The sequence below is a fragment of the Pagrus pagrus genome (genome assembly GCF_965226575.1).
Source record: "Pagrus pagrus genome assembly, chromosome: 4".
Taxonomy (NCBI): domain Eukaryota; kingdom Metazoa; phylum Chordata; class Actinopteri; order Spariformes; family Sparidae; genus Pagrus; species Pagrus pagrus.
Genome location: NC_140188.1, coordinates 30,208,185 through 30,230,392, shown reverse-complemented (window position 1 = coordinate 30,230,392; position 22,208 = coordinate 30,208,185). Strand labels below are relative to the sequence as shown.

The 22,208-nt window shown below is 41.8% G+C and overlaps 1 protein-coding gene across 1 annotated transcript; it reads left to right on the top strand.

Moving 5' to 3' along the window:
• Positions 1 to 965: 965 nt before the first annotated feature.
• On the top strand, positions 966 to 21,364 carry LOC311255670 (A disintegrin and metalloproteinase with thrombospondin motifs 8-like). Its single transcript, XM_084350320.1, has 9 exons — positions 966 to 1,962; positions 4,161 to 4,400; positions 10,532 to 10,664; positions 10,834 to 11,001; positions 11,874 to 12,166; positions 14,229 to 14,415; positions 15,988 to 16,160; positions 17,187 to 17,362; positions 18,953 to 21,364. The coding sequence occupies exons 1-9, from the start codon at positions 1,228 to 1,230 to the stop codon at positions 19,695 to 19,697; spliced, it is 2,850 nt and encodes a 949-aa protein (XP_084206446.1). The 5' UTR covers positions 966 to 1,227; the 3' UTR covers positions 19,698 to 21,364.
• Positions 21,365 to 22,208: the final 844 nt, after the last annotated feature.

Here is a 22,208-nt window from a genome sequence, read left to right as displayed (position 1 = left end):
CTCTGAGCTCCGGTGGAGCTTCAGTGCGCCAAACCGCCGGTGCAGCTTTATTGTACTGTCGCGCCATCTAGCGGTCACAGAGTCAAACTGCACCTCCAGGATCATTTTAAGACGCTGGTGTTCTGCAAACCGTCTCACTCTGGTGATTTACATGGGGCCTGGCCCAACATGTGTCGTATTACAGCAGAAAACAAAGCATCGTGGATAAAATGCTTCTAACGCAGCATGGCGGTGGGAGGAGATGCATGGGTACCAAGTAAAAACCTTTTTTAAATTCAAACACTGGGGTCCCTGTTTTAACATTTGAAGAAAATGAAATAGGTTTCTTTGAGTCATTGCTTCATTACACGCACAGTAAATGTATTAAAATGGTTCTTTATGTAAAGAACTCTGAGGAAAAACATGTTTCTTTCTGATAAAGATTGTTTTCTAAATCTTATTATTCAAAATCGTTTCTCTGCAGAAGAGTTGTGGTGCAAAAACACGTGATTAAATAATAGTATTCCTTCTGTAGCTGCACTGATGTGATGAAACCTCCCCAGTGTTGAAGGTGGCGGTCAGCGCCAAGCGCAGTCAGCGCCTCTCTCTGTCCAGCGGTGATCTTTTGTGCGGGGATAAAGCAGCCCGGCCTTGTGGGGGCTCCGGACTCTGTGGGGGCCTGCCACTCACAGACGGCTCCAAAATAACTCGAGTAGCGGACTTCCAGCTATGCGTAGTATAGATGTCCTGCCTGCCATATAGCACGCTGGGTTAATAATAGGAGCACGGTTGTCAAGCTCTTGCAGAAGGGGGGAGTGTCGGCCTATTCTCATTGGATCCGTTTTATCCGCGAGTATCTCACGAAATGCGAGTGGGAGGAGAATTTCCAGCAACGGAGGATATCAAAAATAACCCCCCTCATGTCCAGGGAAGAGCAGAAAGTATAAATACCCCCGATGTGTCCAGACTGCAGCGGTGCTGGTGAGTGGTACAACAAGACTCAGCTTGGTTTGGAAATTAGAAACGACGACTCAGATTGACTGAAATTAAATACCACATAGTTTGACCAAGACTGGCTTTACAGCACTGGAAATCACTTTTAATGTGAAAAGAGCCGATTTGAGAAGATACCCTTTCGGTTGGAGAAGACGCGCCACTGACCAGATATAAAGGACACAAATTGTAATAAACTCTTTATTTTTTATTTTTTATTTTTTACACACTTGAGTGCAATTTCAGTTGCAGAAGATGTGTTCCACTGTGTGTCTGATCTTTTCACTCCTGTGCGTAATGAACGCGGCACTCCCCACTCCATTTGAATCAGAGGATATTGTACCTGTTCGGATAAATGGAAGAGTCAGCGGTCGTTTTTGGAAGAGAAGCGAGGAGCATCCGAGATTTATCCTCAGCGCCTTTGGCAAGGACTTGACCCTGAATCTCATTCCAGACACCAGCTTTATCTCGCCTTCCTTCACCATACAGCGCATCAAAGCCAGAGATGTTGGCGCTTTACGCAGCGCTTCAGGTGTCCAACCTGTAGCGGGTCTCCAGAATTTCATGAACCAGACAAAGGAGAGTGAAGGGGAGCTTAGGAGCTGCTTCTACTCGGGGAGCGTAGATGACGATCAGCACTCGGTTGTATCTGTCAGTTTGTGCTCTGGTATCTTTGGCTCCTTCATAACGGAGGGGAAAGAGTATCTAATTGAGCCCAAACTTCGTGGCGGCCTGGGGCCAGACACTGCAGAGCAGCTGCATGTCATCAAGAGGAGGACATTCACCAAAAGCCGCGGTGTTCCCCTCCTGTTTGATCATGCGGCGGCGGAGAGCCGAGCGGAGAAGCACAATGGGGAAAGCTTTACGCACGGCGACAGTGACGCACACAGGGAACCTCGCCGGAGACGCTTTGTTTCCGCGCCACGGTTCATAGAGACCCTGGTGGTGGCAGACTCAACCATGACCCACTTCTATGGAGATGAAATAAAGGTCAGACAGATGAACTCATTCTTTCCTGCACACACTGTTGATAGGTACCTAAACAAACTATAGCTATTTTAGCAGATTACATAAACAAACGTCATATTTTCCCTTCATTTCTCCACCCAGTTTGTAAGGAGTCATAGCCTTTAGCCACAGTGGCAGTGACAGGTTTGTTTTTCCGAGCTGCTTCATAAAACATGTTTTGGCAATGAGGCAGCTTGGGAGGAAGTCGGTGGGCTCCCTGTTTTCCACAGGCTGAGGAAGAGGTCAGGCAACAGCAACGCGAGCAATGCTGAAGCGCATTCTTCAGGACTTGGTCACGATTTGGCAGCAGAGCCTGAGCATCATCCAGGGAAGACTCGCAAGGCCCACAATATCTCTTCTGTAACTGTTTTTACTCAGTAGTATAAATTCATTAAATTGAGCATTTCCTCCGCACATCATTTAAAACATCCAATATTTGACATACACAATATTGTATGAATGGTGATATAATACTGTATGACAAAACTTCTGAAATCATCACCCACACCTAACATTTGTCCTGTTTTAATCTGAAAGCTAAACCAAGAACTGTTAAAACAAAAGTAGGACAATCCCTGGTCCTGCTACAGTCTGGAGCTGCCAGATCCTTGTCTGTTTGTATTTAACAAGCTTCCCAGCTGCCAAACCCTCTGCCTCATGCCACACTAAGTAAGTTAAGTAAACAGGCAACCAGGCACCAGGGTCACATTAGACCGATAATCTGATTTATATCAGTTTTTCATTACAAATGATCAATTACTTTAGGTTTCATCTTTTTACCCTGCGTTCCACGAGCAGGGGCGGTGTTAGTTATTTTGAGTCCCAGGCGAAAATCAACATGTGGCTCTGTGGGTGTGTGTACAGCACATGTGGAAAAAGCTTTTATGCAGGAATATTATCCCGCCCTCGAAAAAGAAAAAAAAAAACTGATGGAAGACTTTTCAGTGCGCACCATGACACAATCCCCCACATTCATCGTGATTTACCAGCTCTCCACTCAAACACAACTCCATGACAGCACTGTGGAAAACTCTGCTCGTCCCTACCTCCCATGACACAATCATGGATACTGAACCAAAACTATTTAGAGACAACGCTGTAGAGTTAATGAAGCCAAATGGGAAGTTTTACTGAGTTCTTCACTGAGAAGAAGACAGTGAGGTGCAAAATATTGTTTAACTTTAGTGTCATATAGATATAAGTGCTTACAACAGAGTATGTCCTGGACCGATACTGTACATTATTAGTGGGAGGAAAACATAGACGTCCAGACTTCCATAATGACCGATCACATCTGCTCCTCTCATCCCCTTTAAAGGCAGCAGACAGTTTATTGGGCCGGGAGGAAACTCCAGGCCAACGTCTTGGAGGAGAGAGCTGTTCCTGTACAGCAAGGCAAAAAATACTGTAGATAACAACACAGATATGGATATGCATCCCCCAGAATACTATTATACAGTTTTCAGGCCAAAGACATCACATTTTGACACAGTTTCATCTGTGTCTGGTGATATAATAGAAACTTGCACTACAGTGTAGTAACTATTTATATTAAACCCTATTCCCTTTCTTTTTCAATTGATCGTTATCAAATTTTTGCTGCCACATGGTAACAATGTGTAACAACAAAAAAACTTCACACACTTAACAGGTTTTTGGGGGGGATTTCAAAGAGAGCTCAGCTAGTTAAAGGAATGTATGCTAGAGCGAACAAAGAGCATGCTACAGCCCAAACTACAAATGTAGCATTGTAACTGTGTGTTGCCATTATATAGTTTGTCCAACAGAGGGCGCTGATAAGCTTCTCTCTACTTTTTAACCATAGGGTTTCCAGCTCAGTACGAATCACGATCACAATTCTAGATAACAAATTTGAAGGAATTTTTAAAAACATGGCTGTTAGTTTATGTTACGTAGATCTGTTAAAGATAAGTTAATATCAGTTTCTGCAACTCAAATATCACTGTTGGCCACAAAAACACGATATTGATTGGGCTGTCTACTGCCAGAAGCATAAAAACATGAGCATGATGTCATGCACCACGTGACCTTCACGCGTTTGACTTAAACCCTGCTCCCTTTATCCCTCCATCACTGTGTTTTTGAGCTGTCCAAGCTTTGTAAAAGGCTTGAGCGAGGAAGTTGAAGTTTCTAAATGTCCTATCTTTAATCCTCACCAGCACTACCTTCTGACCCTGATGTCGATGGCTGCCCAGCTTTACAAGCACCCCAGCATAAAGAACTCAGTAAACATGGTATTGGTGAAGATGTTGGTGGTGGAGGACGAGGAGGTCGGCCCAGAGATCTCCAGCAACGGCGGCGTGGCTCTGAGGAACTTCTGCTCCTGGCAGCAGCTCTTCAACCCACCAAGCCAGAGGGATCCAGAGCACTATGACACCGCCATGCTCTTCACCAGAGAGGTGAGTGCATGTAAATACCTGGTTGAGCTTCTTTATACTGCTGCAGACTGGCTGTTGAGGTCTCTGCAATAAAACATACCATCATCCACATATAAAATTTAAAATTTGATGAGAGACAAGAAAGATGATTGCTGACCTTGGAAGCACTATTATGATAAAAGCAGATCTTAACTCAAGGTCCACTTCCCAGCTTTTTTTGAGAGCTTCCATCTACGACTAACAAATGTCAAAAACAACAAGGACCCGAGACTAGAGGCCGAATGAACACTGGAAACAGACATCAGCTGTCTGTGAACACACTGAAACTGTTCACAGCATCAACTGAGACGGGGTCAAAGTTCATTGACCAGAAGTCAGTGGACGGTCGAGAAATATCTAGAGGGCCATTTGCATCTGACGCCAAAGTACATCTTTGAACAGAGATAGAGGTTGCCATCTCCCATGTATAATCACGTTATCAGATGATCAAAGATCCATCCTTATCCGCCCATGACGACAACTGAGCAAACTTGATCCACTGAGGAAGACAGCAAATTGCGGTTGAATTCATCAGAAAAAGCTAAGAAGTGGACAATGAGCTCTGAGTTTTTGTAGAACGTTGATGTGAATTTCAAAAGCAGTGGCCTGAGAAATGATCCTTGGGGAACACCAAGTGTTGTATGAAAAGGAGCAGTAGTATTGTGGATTTTACTGGAAAGGTTTAGCTACAGGAAATGCTTGGTGTTCAGTCATGAAACTATCATTTAAAGCTGCACTATTTAATAGTTTTATAAAAAATAATGACTGAAATGCCTGTGAGTAATGTGAAAGGATATTGCTCATGTTTTGGTTTTCTGGTCTGAAAATTTCAAGCAGCAGAAGATAGTTTTCAGAGAGAAATATCTCTTAAACTGATCAAACAGCAGGCAACCAAAGTTAGTTACAGACTGGTGAGTACGAGTGGAGCAGTTAAAAAAACAGATATTTCTCTTTGGAGTTGGTGGCAACCAAAACAAAACTAAAAGGAGACTGGATATTGGACATAGATTCTCAAGTGGCCAGAAACATGACGCTAAATAAATGTCAGTGTTTCGTTGTGTCTGCTGAATGTGTGAACAGTCTATATAATTGAGATAATTTAGCCATAACAGCTGTATATGGTGAACAAACCATGTTTGGTTTTCAGCTTGTTGTGAAGCTCTGCCCCCAAGTGGCTAAAAAGCCAAACAAGATCAGTGCAGCTTTGAACTGATCATTATCGGCACAGAATATCTTAACACTGGTACCGGGCCTTATGGCTCACAGAGGTTTCAAAACACACAAAGTGTGATACATTATCATAGGCGAGGTTTTTCACAAAGCATGCTCTGTTTAGTGCACGAAACACTCGAACAATGTTGTAAGTGCTTGACGGTGTATTATTAGAATAGACAGTCCACTCACCCATGATAGTGTGGTACATTATGTTCTCCATGCAGAAGACAATAGCCCATCAAGAATGAGTCACAAATCAAACCCTGGTGGAATTCAGTGCAGCTGCGGTACATTATATGGATTCTGAGGCTGCAGACTCAACCACACAACAATGACCTGAAACAATTAGTAACAATTTTGCTTAAATGAAGACTCATCTCCTCACCTCCATGCCGAAGTTAGGTGAAGTTTTGTAGTCCACAAAACATTTGTGGAACCCCATCCCCCATCCCCCAGTCCCCATCTAATATCAATGCTGTTTTGTTTTCTATCAGCACGGGGGGAAGTGATAATGACTGAAGATTTTCATTTTTGGGTGAACTGTTGGTTTAAAGTGGGAGTCCCAGCTGAAAAAGAGACCTTTGCTTTTGGGGTTATTTTTATCAGTCCATGAGTGAGATCAGAGAAAAGATGAAACAAGGTGAGGTTGAGGAAAGCCTCTGTAGTCCTCTGGGTAAATTAAGGATGCTGAAAAGGTAACTTTGGGACAAAGTAGTTGTAATCTTTTCCAAGCAGAGGGAATGTCAACAGAGAGCAAACAAACTGCTTTATGGGTGATTCGACAGGAAATAAGTTCACAAGTCCCCAGGGTTTGAATGGTGGTTGGCTTGTCCTGCTGCATTTGGCTGGCTTCTTCCATCTGGTATGTGGATGTTGACAAGGTGTTAGCAGACAATACATTAGGAGAGTAACTTCTCTGTTATTACGTTTTTATAGCTAAGTGCCCCGGTTGCAGCCTGATCTGATGACAGGCTTGGCATTTATCCGCCTACTGAATGACGTAAATCTGACATCAGATCAGGGAAATGATGAATGGAACATATGGGCTTTTGCAGTCCTGTGTTGGATTTGTGTAAGCAGCTTTCAATCGTGGAAACCATCACTCATTAAAACCCGCTTTGTGTTTGTTTTTCCATTTCTGCTGAGAAATGCTTTGAAATGTAGACGACGGAAGGTTCCTAGTGGATGAGCTAACTTTAGTGCCGCCACAAATCAGCTCTGACATGATGAGGACACTTGAAATGGTCAGGTCTTGAGTGTGTGGCCGGGTCAGGGTTGAAAATGTATGCTATGTACCCCACAGTCAGGAGGGAAGCCTGTTGCTACTGTTGTGAAACTCAAAACTTACTCTCTGTTGCATGTAGTGGAAATATTTTCTCATGCATTTATGTGGTCTCATGCTCTATATGCGTGCTTGTACTGTATGTCTGTCTGCACTATCTGCAAATGCAATACTGTGGCTTTTGCTCTGACCCATACATCTTGCTTTGCGTCTGTGTGTCTGCATACATGAGTGATGGACGCTACTGTGGAACAAGGTGTACAAACACATGCTGAGCTGTGTTCAAACGGCATGCTCCAAGTCCAGATGTCTTTTACATCACTGAGGGTTCTGCCTTGTGGTTTTTTTTTGGCTGAGGCGAGGCCATGGACGTGTCCATCTCCGTCCTACACAGCCAGGCGTCTTCTCAAGCAGGGAAAGATTTCTAATACACCACACTGTTCATGTTCCCACATCACAGCTGTGGACAGCTGCATGCTGAGGATATTTATTGACTTTGTTTTATGATGGAAACACTGAGCAACATGTTTCTGATTTGTTTCTTAAAATATGGCATAAAAACAACTGGACATAAATAGATGGTGAAGGTTTGCCATTCTATGTGATTAATTCAGCAGTAACTTAGGCGTGCCCATATACTTACTGGATTTACTTTTTGACAGAATAATGTCTTTAACTCTTTGATAGTCCACTCTGCCAGCTATATGAAGGGAACAAGGGAAAAAGGCCTTATCTCGCTTTACTGCACAACAACGCCAATATGGCCATGTATTAAACATGGGATATGAAAAAAGTCTGTTGTCCACTGTGTTTTGGCCACAGGTTAATTGAGGAACACTGACTATCCATGCAGAGACCTTAACCTAAACAGATTCTAATTAAATAGTTGAATTGGATCCAATAAAATTATGCATTTTTATTTCAGTCGAGAGTTTAAGTGTTCCATGACACTAAAGCTGTTTGGCAGCAGTGACTTAATCAAAAAGTGGCTCATACTATGCAGCTTTTGTTCTAGTGACATATGTCACTTCTGAGTGGTATGTCCCTGGTGGTTCTTGGTATGCTGCTGTGGTTCCACTGGCTTATGGCACTCATGATGTCACTCGTGTTCCATGGCCACATAACTCTGTCCGTTGGTACATACTGATCGTTTTTGAAATACTGCATACACCACTGCTGATTATCATGTGCTGCTATGTGTGTGATTTGTTATGAGCAGTAGTCATACGTATGCCACTGTAGAATGCTGCTGCCATTAGAATAGCACATGTGGTGTAATGGTTCATACTAGCATACACTAATACACTAACTAAATACTTAATACTGACACAAAATTGCTAAAAAAAAGAACACTGATCTAATGCCCATCGTTTTATAGCTAGCACAAATGGTTAAATGTTGTCCAAAGCCATGCTCACTGTACTACCTGTACAGGGCTAATATGGCTACAGGTAGTCCCTGTAGCTTAGCTACTAGCAACACATCCTTATACCAAAAATAAATAGGCTGATTGCAAGTGACTCCTAAAATCGACATATGTCACCGTTTCCAAGACACCATGACCATAGGAGCATACCAACGACAGGCATATCGGACCCTCATCATATGGTTGCGTTTTGGTTAGGTATAGACAACAAAACTACGTAGTTGGGTTTACGCTTTAAAACTACTTGGTTAAGTATGTAACTTCAGTAGCGTTATGTAACTTAACTACAAAGTTAAAATAAATCAACATTGATTTTTGGATTCACACAGGAGAGCAGTCCTGTGTCTGTCTGTCCTAATGCCTCCCTCCACCCCAACCCCCTGCTTATGGGCTTCTTTATTCTTTATACTCCGTCACCTCACCTTCTCCTTTGCTGCCATAATACTTACTACAGCCACTAGAAGTTGCAACCTAAAAAGAAAACTGAAATTTGGATCATAATTAGCTGCTTTCACGGTCGACCTTTGTGGTAATTTGTCTGATGAGGACTGGCTGGAACTAGAAGTATATCATATTACATCAGTGACAGCTGACACAGTATAGCATTAAGGCGTTAACTGCCTGTCTGACACAGTACCTGCAGATTAAAAGTGGCACCTGTCAGTGAAACATAAGTTGTATGATGTTTTTATGCGGCACACAGCAGCGACAAACTGACAGTCAGCAGTGACACATACCTGTAATAATTGTCAGAAGCCAGTGGGGCAGTGTATGTGCTAGCAAAAAAACTATAAGATGGCTGACCAGCAGTCACACTTGCACTCGTCAAAGTGGTGTACTGCCAAGAGTTTAAATTAATTAAGTAAAACAAGAGTAGCACACCACTGGTACATGATTTAAAAAAGTGGCATCTGCTTGTGGGAGAGTGACAAGCTGTTTAAAAGTCAGGGTACATTCAGATGAAATCAGGTGTTGCTGCAGGCTTGTGCGGATGTGTGGGGTTGCCACTCTATGGTCCGTGTGTGTGACGTGTTGTGAACCCCGTTGATCAGTTTGCCGAAAGGAGAAGCTGCTATGTTGTTATGCTTCTAGCATGGTGGTCCTACTAGTGATCGATTGTCCTCGTCGATGGATTAAAAATAACTGTTAACAACCAGGATACGAGGCAGATCATTACTGTGTGTTTTAAATTGGGGCAAACTGAGTGATCACAAGTGGAAACATCGCGCTACACAGAGAAATGTCCGTTGTGTTCCCTCTGTAGCATTAAGCCATGCTAACTAACATGCCCACTACTGACCAGTTCTGCTCTGCCTCTGATCTGTGGTCATGCCACTGCCACAGTAAGTCCTACAGTGGTCATCAACACCCACAGATGTGTTTTAAACTGGTGCACTGTGGTTACACTGTGGTTTTAGTCATTCATGCTGCCGGTCTGATTGCCAGCTTATGTGATGTGTCTAGCGCAATGTGGTAAAAACTTTTTCGGCTTAAACTTTTTGTGCTGCAGCCGGCTGCATATTTTTCTGGAGATCCCTGCGGCTAGCACCGCCGCAGCAAAAACTAACTGCCCTCATTTAAATTATTTGGGAAAACCTGCATTTTCGCCACACCGCCTGATTTGATGTGATTCCAGCCTCACCCACGGCAGTGACATCATAATCAGCAGTGACATACAAAAACTGGCATATGCCACTAAAACCAGATTGGCATACAATCCGCCACTCCTTTGTCAACCTGTATTAGATACTTGGTAACTTTAATAAGATATAATATAAAATACAGATGTGGTGAACACAAATGCTCATAATTTCACAATTTTTTTGCCATGAAAATTAAATGGTCCCATTTAAAGGTCCAGTGTGTAGGAGTTTTTTTATTATGAGAATGAGCCTTCATATCGACAGAGGTCTTCTTCCACCATGTTTTACCACCATGTTTCAACACCATGTTTCTACAGTAGCCCAGAAAGGACAAACCAAACACTGGCTCTAGAGAGGGCATTTTGCGCTTTTTGCAGCCACCATAGAGGAGGGCAAGACCAGGGGTGTTTGCTGTCTGCAACCTCAACCTTGAGATTTTGAACGTCTGCTTTTGCAAGTTTTAATAAAAAGAAATCTCAGTGCTGGTATCAGCTTCATTATCATGACCTTGGCACCCCAGTCTCAGTGTTTTCTGTGTTTGTTGCAGGACATCTGTGGACAGAAGAGCTGTGACACGTTGGGTGTGGCTGATGTCGGGACGATGTGCGATCCAAAGAGAAGCTGCTCAGTTATCGAAGACAACGGGCTGCAAGCCGCGTTCACAGCTGCACATGAGCTTGGTAAGCTAATATTTATTGTCATATGATTGGGCTGGTGTGGGTGTAGGATTTGTGGGAAAAACTGTGTAATAGGCAAGTTAAGTCGTTTTCAGTCATTCATAACTGTATGTAACTGTATAACTTTTGTGTATCTGTGAACCTGAAATCAGTGCCTCTTCTCCTGCTGCAGGTCATGTTCTGAGTATGCCTCACGACGACTCCAAGACCTGTGAGAGGCTGTTTGGAGATCTGGGAGGACATTACCTGATGGCTCCTCTGTTTGTCAGCCTCAACAAGACTGCGCCTTGGTCTCCCTGCAGCGCTCTCTACATCACAGAGTTCTTTGACAACGGACATGGTAGGAAATATTTCAAGTTGTCGCCCAGCGTGTTAAAAATTACACACTGAGTAAATGAGAAACTGAGAAGCCCTGTAGGGACCTTCTGCCAGCGTGGACATCTGTCGCCACACTGTAGCTATTATTAGGGCTGATTCAGAGATGAATAAAACACACTGTTATTCCTCTCACGTTCTAACTATGTCTTTCCTGCTTAAACATGTCGCTCCCCTTTAATTATGGGGTTGTAGGAATAGTTTATACTGCCCTTGCGTTCCACATCTTCTCTTTCCACATCCTCCTTTCCTCACCCTTTCTTTCTCTTTCTCTTTCTGGCCTCTGTTGTTCCCTCTTCCCATCCCATGTTGTGCATCTTGTGTTGTTTGTATCCTTGCTAGACCTATCAGTGAACCCTCTTTTCCACTGAGTCATACAATGGACTTCTTCCTGTTCTTCACCTCCTCAGCCAAAAGCAACAGCTGGTGTCAGCAAAATATGTTCTTTATCAGTTGGAAAATATCTCCAACAAAAACTCATGTGGCTGAGAATGTTCATTCCGAACTGTGGACATCATCGACAACTCAACACACAAAGCTTATTGAATGTAATAAAGAATTGTTAGAGGAACAATGAATAAAGTCAGATTCAGAATAGCTGTCACATATCCAGATTCAGAGCACAAGGCCGTCTATAAAACTGCACTTCATTAGCTACATCTCAATTATTTATTTTTATAGTCAGGACACAACTTGCCCTGAATATTTTTCCAGTGTGGTCATGCCACACACAAAGAGCAACACATTTACAATGATCACAGTTCCAAAAACACCATAATCTCCATAAACCACAATGTAATCAGCCTCACACAGTGTTGTTCTGTACTGTAACCACAGGGGACTGCCTGCTGGATGTCCCAGAGAGTACCATGCCGTTACCAAGAGAGCTGCCAGGCACCAAGTACAGCCTGGACCAGCAATGCCAGCAGATTTTTGGAGAAGAGTTTGTCCACTGCCCCAACACCTCCGACAGTGATATTTGCAGCCAGCTGTGGTGTCAGGAGGACGGGACGGTGCAGTGCTCCACCAAGAACGGCAGCTTGCCCTGGGCTGACGGCACTGCTTGTAGCATCAACGGGACCTGCCTCCATGGAGCATGCATGCCGACCCAGGAAGTGATGCAGCCGCTGGTAAGACTGCTTCTTTACCTGAAACGAGTGGAGCATGTCATCAAAGCAATAACTTTTACAGAGGAAATACCATGTTTGTCTTCGAACAACTGAAAAATTGAATTCATAAGCAATACAACACATCCTTGCTCAAGTCCCATTTCACAGGGAGAGTTCTCAAACCCTCAAACCGCAACCCCAAAATCGAGGGGTAGGGGTAAAAATTGGAAATGGGAATGAGCCTTAGTTGGTCTGCTAGCTTACAGTGGCTAATCTTAGCTAGTTACCTAGTTTGCCGACTCTTCAACTCTTATTGTGTTATGCTGTGTTTTAGCTTTGGTCATTGTTAAACTGACAGTCCTACTTGTATACTGCGCTAATCAACATTTTTATATGAACAGTGGGCTGACTGTGTGTGGAAGTTTACTTCAAATTAAATTTTCATCCTTTTTAGCAGTTCCCCACAGCACGAATGAGCATTTTATAGCGTCTTTGAGCGTATTGTTTTGGTTTCTCTCATAAATCTGTGGTACTTTACCTGACCAGTACCAAACAACAGCTGGACAAAGTAAACACGGTGGAGCATTTAGCAGCTAATGAGCCAGATGTCTTTTCTCCAGAGATGGTGAAAACAAAACAGAACTAGAAGAAAAAAGACTACATACGCCTCCAAAATAATGCTAATGTTGCCTAAAAAAATAAAATAATGTAATTAATGCAGCTTTTACACACAAGACGATAAGCTATACTCTTCACACTTGAGAGGATGTAATATGACATCAGTTAGCGCTGCAGTCTTTCTCAGTGTACTTCTCACTGCAGACTGCCAATGTTTATTTGCTTGCACTTGTTTGCTGCTGAGAACTGCCCGTAGGTTTCGATGAGTCATTTCCTTTGAAGCACACTGCTCATTTACTTAGAAAAGTAGAGTGATCAAGTATGAAGTCGTAAAACTCATAAGTCAGCAACTTTGAGACTCCCTGAGCACATTGATGACAGATGTTTTTGATACATGTAGACGATATGTCTGTGATTAATGTATGCCTAAGTTCCACAGTTCATTCTGCAACAAAAATGACATTTACTTTCCGACTTTGTTGATTTTCCCTTATTTGAAACATTTTTCTCTTTGATTAATAATATTGTACGATTTTGAGGGTCGAAGTTCACTCTTGACCTTGGAAAAAGAAGATCAATCTAAAGCTCTATAACAGCTCCTACATGGACATGAGAGTAAGATTTTTTTGTAAGTTCAACTTAATCAACATGGACAAAAGGTGTTAAAAAAAAGATCGACGACTGTGTAATTCAGTTGAAAGCTCCAGATCAGTTACCGTAAGATGTGTTTGATTTCCACTGGAAATCCCCTGATTTAGGGAAAAATCTCCAGGTCAGCCTGTGAAGAGAAGTCATCAATCAGACCCAAAGGAAATACCTTCTCTCAGTTAGTGGGGATATAACACTTTTCATTATTGCAGCTGTTTGCAGTATTAAGTAGGAATATATGAATGAAGTACAGGCTGAAAGTACAGATTACAGCATCATTGAACTTTGGTGAGTTTAAATCCAGCTGCTGCGTGATGCTTTTTTATATTTCCTTAAAGAACATTTAAACATCTCAGTGTTTCATTTTAGTTTGGTTGCCTTGATATCTTCTCCTTGTGTTATGATCACACATCTGTTTATGAACCCAGACGTGCTGGCAGTTGGGATGTTAGCTGGTCCAAACTCATAAAACTTCTGGAAGGGACACCCACGTTAGCAAGCACACACACACACACACACACAAACACACACACACACACTATGAATTTTGCCATACGAAGCTGCAGCATGGCAGGTTCCACGAGTGGTGAGTGACACATGTGGTAGGAATGTGGGTAGAGGCAGACAGCAGGCGCGTGCCGAACTTCAACACAGATTTAGCCTGAAGTCTCGGCACGCCAACACACTGTGCGGCCTCAAACCCAGAAGCCCAGACTGTGGTTTAGGCTACACAGCTGAGATTGCCTTTGGCACTAAGCTCTAACCAACTACTCTGACTGCTCTTTTTTCCCTCGCTTCTCGCTGTGTTTGACCGCAGGTGGTTGTGGATGGTGGCTGGAGCTCGTGGGGACCGTGGCAGCAGTGCTCCAGAACATGTGGAGGTGGGGTGGAGTTCTCCTACAGGGAGTGCACTGACCCCGTGCCTCAGAATGGAGGGAAGTACTGTGAGGGCCAGAGGGTTCAGTACCAGTCCTGCAACACGCAGCCCTGTGACAACAACGAAGGTGAGAAACAACACCAAGCAGGTTTCAAAAACCCAAACTTGGCCCTGCTGACAGTCAGTGTTGTGATACAAAAACAATACTCTCCTATTTTTTATTACTTCACCATTGTAATGCCATTTTTCAAACTGAATATAAATATTCAATGGTGCTCCAACAACCATCATACATTAATGGTCAGTGGTTCATTTATAGTTAATTAAACTTTAGTTCAAAGATATTTGAAAGTTAAGAAACAGTGAAATAATTTATAAACCATTTATTAAATAATTGTTTATTGTAAAGGTCAACTGATGTTGATAATACTTGTAAATGATTAATAAATCCTGAGTAGTTTAAACATTATTTGGATGGCCAAGTTTAATTAACTATAAATGCACCATCTATTAATGATGGCTATTATAGTGTTAACTTTTTTTTGACATGGTAGAAAAACACAATAAATCCTTGAAAACCTGGAATGGTGATAATATTGTAGAAGTATAACATCATCAGTCATCATCATGTGGAGGATCTCATTGCATATATAGTGTGTTTTATCCTTGAATATGTCTCATTTATATTGCTTCTTGTTGTACTGTTATTCTCATTATTCTCTTTATTGCACAATAACTTATTAAGCACAGCCTCAGGAGTACACCACCCCAAGCTTCACTGCACATCTTGCAGGAGCATGTAACAAATAAACAAGTCAAACATATCATCAAACTGCTTATTATTTCTATAACTATGTAAGTGGCATGCTGTCTCAGCCACCTACTGTATATTTAGGAGCCCCTAAAGATGATGCGTGAAGATGTGTGCACATAACTTGTGCGCACAAGTTATTAGGTGCAGGTGGTTGTATATAATATTTGTCAAGACTAGGGGTCGATCGATACGGCTTTTTCAGGGCCGATACGAATATTAGTAATCAAGGAGTAGGAAAACTGTTTGGGACAGATACTCATTTGCAGTAAAAATGAAATTGAAATTAAATTTGTCAGTGATGAAATAATCCTAAATACAATTTACTCAAGTACTGTTCTCAAGTACAATTTTCAAGTACTTTACTTGAGAATTTCCATTTTCTGCTACTTCATACCTCCTCTCCACTGATTTATTTGATACATTTAGTTACTTGTTACGCTGCGGTTCAGATTATTCAGTCTTTAAAGGCTCTTAACTGTGACGTGTTAACCAATCAGATAGTGTTGTGGGCGGGACACTGTGTGAGAGGATGTTGCATCAGAGCCGAACTAGCACAGTTTATTTTATCTGCAATCTGACAGAAAAATCACAGATAATAACAATTGGAAAATGTCTAGATAATTGCAGTATTATTTTTTTTTACCATATCGTGCAGCCCTACAGTTAATCGGTTAATCAAGTTGATTCATCGTCGACTAGTCAGCTCTAGACTTGACTATTTCTAAGTTCTAAGGCCATTATCAGCTTGACCTACAGTGTAGTGCAGATATTCCATCAAACTGCGTACTCCTATTTGTGACTGATATAAAAATATAGATAGTGTGGTATTTAGCATATTTTCACACATACACACACATTCATCTTCTCTTCATCTTTTACCTATAGGAAAGAGTTTCAGAGAGGAGCAGTGTGAGAAGTACAACAGTCCCAACTACCTGGACTACAATGGGAATATGAAACAGTGGATACCAAAGTACGCTGGTGTTTCTCCCAGAGACCGATGTAAGCTGTTCTGCAGGGCCAGAGGCAGCAGTGAATTCAAGGTGTTTGAATCTAAGGTAAAGTTTATGCACATATTCAGAACACAACGGCATCCTGATGAAGGAATGCTAAATATGTAAAATTTGTAAAAGTTAACGTGTGTTTAAAATTTGGACGGAAAAAGTGAAGCCAATGCACAAGTGCCTCAAGCCTGTATTTCCTCTAATGGCCAGCAGGGGGCAGCTCAACTGGTTGCAAAGAGAAGTCAGATTTTATATATGTGTATTTGTAAAGTAAAAAAAATGGTTGACATCACAGTGGATAAAGTGAAAAACATGTATTTTAAACATTATTGTCTCCTCAGTCTGAAAGTTCTCCTTGAACTTGGAAAAATCTTCTATCTTACAGGCCCAACACACCCCTTGCCCCCACCACTTAGCCCTACTACTCTGTCGGCAAGAAATAGGCCATCCTGAATCCTGTTGGCACGCTTCAAACTGAGGGAGGGTTATGAAATGAAATTGAATTGCGAGCGTCCATGCTTTTCCATCTCCATCACATACTGTTAATGGTAAATGGCATTGTGATAATGTCAGGACTGCAACAATAACGCAAGAGAAAGTTCGGTCGTGTCTGTACACATTAATGTAATTGACGACAACTGATGACATGGAGGTCTTGAGGGGTTGTCCCATTTCATATGGGGAGATTTCAACCACTACCCCTTGTAACTCTGTTCTGAGGGGAACTCAGGGGCGGCACTCAAAACCGAGAGGTAGGGGTAAAAATTGGGAATGGACATGGAGACACAGTCTGCACAGCAGCTGGAGGTAACGATTAGGTCCTGGACAAGCAGGAGGATTGTAACCAGTGACTGCTATCCTCTGATGAAGAGATCGGTTGAAATATCCAGAAAAATCTCAAATGTGGACCTTTAGTTAAGCTTCTTTGTCAAAATGTATTGTCTCTACATCTTGATATAGAATATGAGCTAAGAACAGAACAAACATTACAAAATCTGCGAGATGCAGGTGAATCTGTTACTTAACACTTGTGATAAAAGAAAGAAGAAGACAGAACATCTTCTTGTTGTGTCCCTGCAGGTGATTGACGGCACGACCTGTGGCCCTGACACCACATCGGTGTGTGTCCAAGGCCAGTGTGTGAAGGCAGGCTGTGACCAGTTGATTGGATCCAACAAGAGACTGGATAAGTGTGGAGTGTGTGGAGGAAGTGGTGTCACCTGTAGGAAGATCACTGGCTCCTACAACAAAGCAACGTAAGTTCTCTAAAAGCTTCACTCACAAATGAAAATGATACACACACAAAAAAAAACTGGGTTAAATGTAGTACTGACACAATACAGGGTTAATTTTACACAGACATTGTGGGTAGGTAACATTCAGCAGAGAGATTTTGATCTTATAACCCAACAGTAATGTAAAAATAACACTCACACTGGGTCTAAACATCCCATTGGTACTGCGTCAAGTCAAGTTTGGCAATTGATAAATTCACCCCAAACTAGGGCAGTTATTAGCCCAGTGTTTTTTAGTGTGTGAAGTAAAGTTTAAATTCACTGAAATGTACTGTACTATAATTGCTGAGTTTAGTGGGTTTTGCTTGTAGTGCACCATCATCCATAAGCACAGCTTAATTCAGTTGTAAGACTAGTCTCTAATCTGTTTGGAGATCGTAGCATGGAAAACACTTCTGCAGCAATCAGAGTTTCCACTGAATCAGCGATATTTAACTTGCTGCACACTTTGTGTTGCTTTCGTCATTTTGACTTTGTTTGTGATACAGTCATTTTCTTTCACTGTTTATTATTATTAATGATAAACACATTAAAAAAAACAACCTTTCAACACCTCATTTCCAGCACTGCTAGTTTACAATATCGTGACAACATCTTCATATGCACTTCATATGTTGGGTACTAGTTTGGGTTTCCAGGAAGTAAAGTCCTGCACTGCCAACAAATGGCTTATATAAGACAAATATTTCTCTCTTGATAGAGGAGTAGGATAGATAGAAAACAAAGCATCTGTGCACTCAGTGTAGCTGGAGTGGAGATCCAATTAGTGTAGCATAGCATAGCTAGCCTACACTTTAAGTAAGATTACAAATCAACACATTTTATCTCTTTTGTTTAATCCATTCACTAACAAAAATGTAAAAATTACTATTTGTGGCTTTCTTCTGAGTTACATGTTCATAAAATCATGTTCATAAATCCAGCCAGTCCCTCTGTGCAGAGCGTTTACAGCGACACCACAGGCTGCATGCTAACCTCCCTGTGAAGTCACTGCCCTCATCTGCTGTTTGCCAAGAAATAGTTACATAACTGAAAGACGAAGAGTCTTTTTTTTTTTTTTTTTTACAGGTTTTTTACAGGTGTTACAGGAATTGTTTTAAATGTTGGGGGATAAGCTTATTTGCTTTGTTCTCTTAAGTCAGATGAGAAGATTGATAGAACTTTGGCAGCTGTCCTTCAGATGTTAGCTGAGAGCCAGCAGTCTGCTAGCACAAACACTGAAAAGAGGGGGAAAGCTAGCCCGCTTCTTTCAGAATGTGTATATTACCCAAAATGTCAAACTACTGCATTAAGCAGTGAGCTTTACAGGTGGGCAGATGTTTGAACTTTTAAGAGTCAGGTGTGCTGCTATCCCCTGCTTCCAAATTGTATAGTAAGCTAAGCTAATTGCTTCTCAGCTCTAACTCTGTACTTAACGCTTACTTAAATTCTCTTCTGACTCCCGGGAAGAAAACAAATAAGTGCATTAACCAAACTGTTGAACCATTTCTTTAAATTAAGAAAACATAGTGGGTACAGTATCTAACTCCAGTTCTTTGTTTTCTCTACCAGCTATGGATACAGTGACATTGTCACAATTCCTGTTGGAGCTACTAATATTGACATCAAACAGCGGAGCCTCAGAGGAATCAAACATGATGGAAACTATCTGGCTATAAAGAGAGAGAATGGCGGTTACATCCTCAATGGTAATTTCTCTGTGTCCACGGTGGAGCAGGACATTCCTGTGTTGGGTGCAGTGCTGAAGTACAGTGGCTCCTCCACAACGCTGGAGAGGATCCAGAGCTTCAGGCAGCTGAAGGAGGCCATCACCATTCAACTCCTGGCCACCGCAGGGGAAGATAATCTTCCCAAGGTCAAATATACCTTTTTCATCCCCAGAGATGTGACCTTTAACAGGTCCAAAGAGAGGAAGGGCTCATTGCCTTCTTTGCATGTGATCCATCCATATGGGGTGCCTGACTGGGTGATGGGGGAATGGTCTGAGTGCTCCAAGAGCTGCGGCTCTGGATGGTCCAGGAGGAGTGTTGAATGCAGAGACAGTGCAGGCTTCCTCTCCAGCCAGTGCGACTACGACCTGAAGCCTGTAGACATTAGGCCTTGTGGAGATCTGCCATGCCCCATATGGCAGATGGGACCTTGGTCCTCCTGCTCACGAACTTGTGGTCAGGGGGAACGCCGTCGCAGCGTCTTTTGCATAGACTACACTGGGAAGACTGTGGAGCCAGAGAAGTGTGATCCGAAAAAAATCCCAGAGCTCGTCTCTGGAGAATGTCACAACCAAGAGTGCTTATGAGGATTATGAGTCAGTGAACTTTCCATTTATGGTCTGACTGCACTCACCAACCATGAATGGGTTACAGAATGGGCACACCAGGCACAGGCCCAGAGGCTCAAAGGGTCACGTGTCAGGGACACAAAATTACCATAAAGACACACAGAAAGAGTACAACAAAACGACCCCTAAGAGACACAAAGTGTCAAAAAAGTGACACAAAATGACTACAAAGATACCAAATGACTGCAAAAACATGAAGATCTCTACAAACAACATGTCTTAATTGGTTTTTGTACCTCTGAGATTCAAAGAGTTCTGGTTCAGCTGCAAAATGCGATTCATACGCATCAGATCATTTTGTGTCTCTTTCAGTCTGGGGTCTGGCCTCTATGTAGGAGGGGTGGGGGGTCTTTTACATGTCTGTGCCCAGGAGCCTATTTCCTAGTAACCCGTCCATGCTACCAACTGGTCACATCAAGTCACATCAAGGGCTTCAGCCTGAATATTGTTTTGTCATCTTTTGTTGACATTTTGCAACCACTATTGAGAAACGAAACAATGGAAATCTACCTCAGGATGTACATGTGGTGCCATGTATAGATGCTAGATGAAGGTGCTGTGTGTATGTTATCTCCAGAAACAGAAGTTTTCTAGTCCCATTTTAAACAGGTACTAACTTTTTGGATGGAGTCTGATATAATCTACAGCATGTCTTTTTAAGTTAGCTGTCGCTTAAAGTGGGGCTAGAACAATGGCATGATACCTGCTGTCAAACACCAGCACAATGTAAATATACCTCCAATTGTCCTCCACAGAACTCAAGCCCCTATAAAGCTTTGATCGAGCCATTTACCTGTTATTAAGGTTAGGTAGGTACGTAGTATTGATACATTGGGATTTTAAGCCTTGGGGAAATGCGCTCCTGTTTGATTGCTTCTCTTTTCTACACACATACCAAAATGTGATTCATGTCAAATGATTGTGATAAAGATGTCTTGTCTTTATCCCTAAATATAACATTATTGAACTATGGGAAAACCATTCAGTGACACTAAATCTGACAAGACTTTGGACAAGTATGAGCCTACAATCAGAACAGATTGTTTCAGTGCCAAACCAGCCTCGTAGAAATTAATAGAAATTGATAGAGTTTGAGTTTACACGTTGTGTAAAAGGAATCAGCGTAGATGATGACCAGAAAAATCCATGACAGAGAATTTCCCTCTGCCCCGTAGTTCAGACTGATCATTTTCCCAGGTGCATTATGATGCAGATGAGAGAAAACTTGGTACAAAAATGTTTCTTTGGAGGTGTTTTTACTAAGTTAAGTGATAAGCATACTATCTATCGTGTATATGAAAAATAACATTAATTTTATTCATTTCCAGACTTTCATTTGTTAATGCATCATATGCAAACACTCACCGTTGTTTTCAGACTTTTGTATGTATATTTGATTTCTTCATTCCTGTTGTTAATTTACAGTATGTTACAGAACAAAAGAGGTGGCGCATTAGGCCTATATCCCTTCAGTGAAGGACCATACTATTTTATTATTACAGCTTCCTTTGTAAGCTATTTATTTTTGTAAAGTTTTTACCTTGGACATGTAATTAACATGGCAGATGCTGCTGTCTTTGAGATTTTTGTCTATAAAAATGGTCAAATAAACACATTTATGTCAATATGTGATTCTCTTTTCCTGCGACCTATCCTCCGCAACAACCAAAAGGAAACTTTGTGCAACATTTCTCCAAATGTCTGCATACAGAACAATGTAACAACCCTTTCCTTCTCTCTATTGTGCAAGCTTGATTTCTTGAGGATTCTTGTGTCCAGACTTGTGGGTACATATCAACAATTGTGCCAATGTTTGGAGGAGACATACTTCATAATGACCCATAAGTTCCAATCAAAATGTTCAAGTTTTCCATGATTTCCAGAGCACTCCTTTAGACTACTGTGGACCAGTGAAACCAACCAGTGAAATCCAGACTAATGGAATTCTGAAACCTTTAAGATGTTCAGTGAACTCCTCCCACGCTAGAATAACATCTCTGCTCAGACTTCTGAAATAAACACATCCATGTAAAAACATGCTCAGTAGCTGTGGTGAGGGAGGAACCTCCATTTGAAAACAGTATCCTATTTTCAATGTAAGACTGACGGCTTAATGAGCATTGAAGATGTTAAAATACCAATACTAATATACAGTATTTGGTTTGGGTTTTTGAAAAAATTATGTTTAATGAATAAAATTTTATAAAATAGAACATATCAGACTTTGTCAGGGATTGAAGAAAAAGAAAGAAAGACATGTCTGACATTAAAGGTGCACTATGTAAGAATTATAGTTTAAAACATTGAAAGATTCACAAAATTATCTACAGAATGTGAAGAAATAAGACTTATGGCATTATGTCAAAGATGTCTATGTTCTGTGTTGCAAAGATATTTACTGAAGTTAGCATGCTAACCAGCTAGTCCCGGCCGGTAATGTCTTGTAATACAGTACCTCTCTGTGCTTTG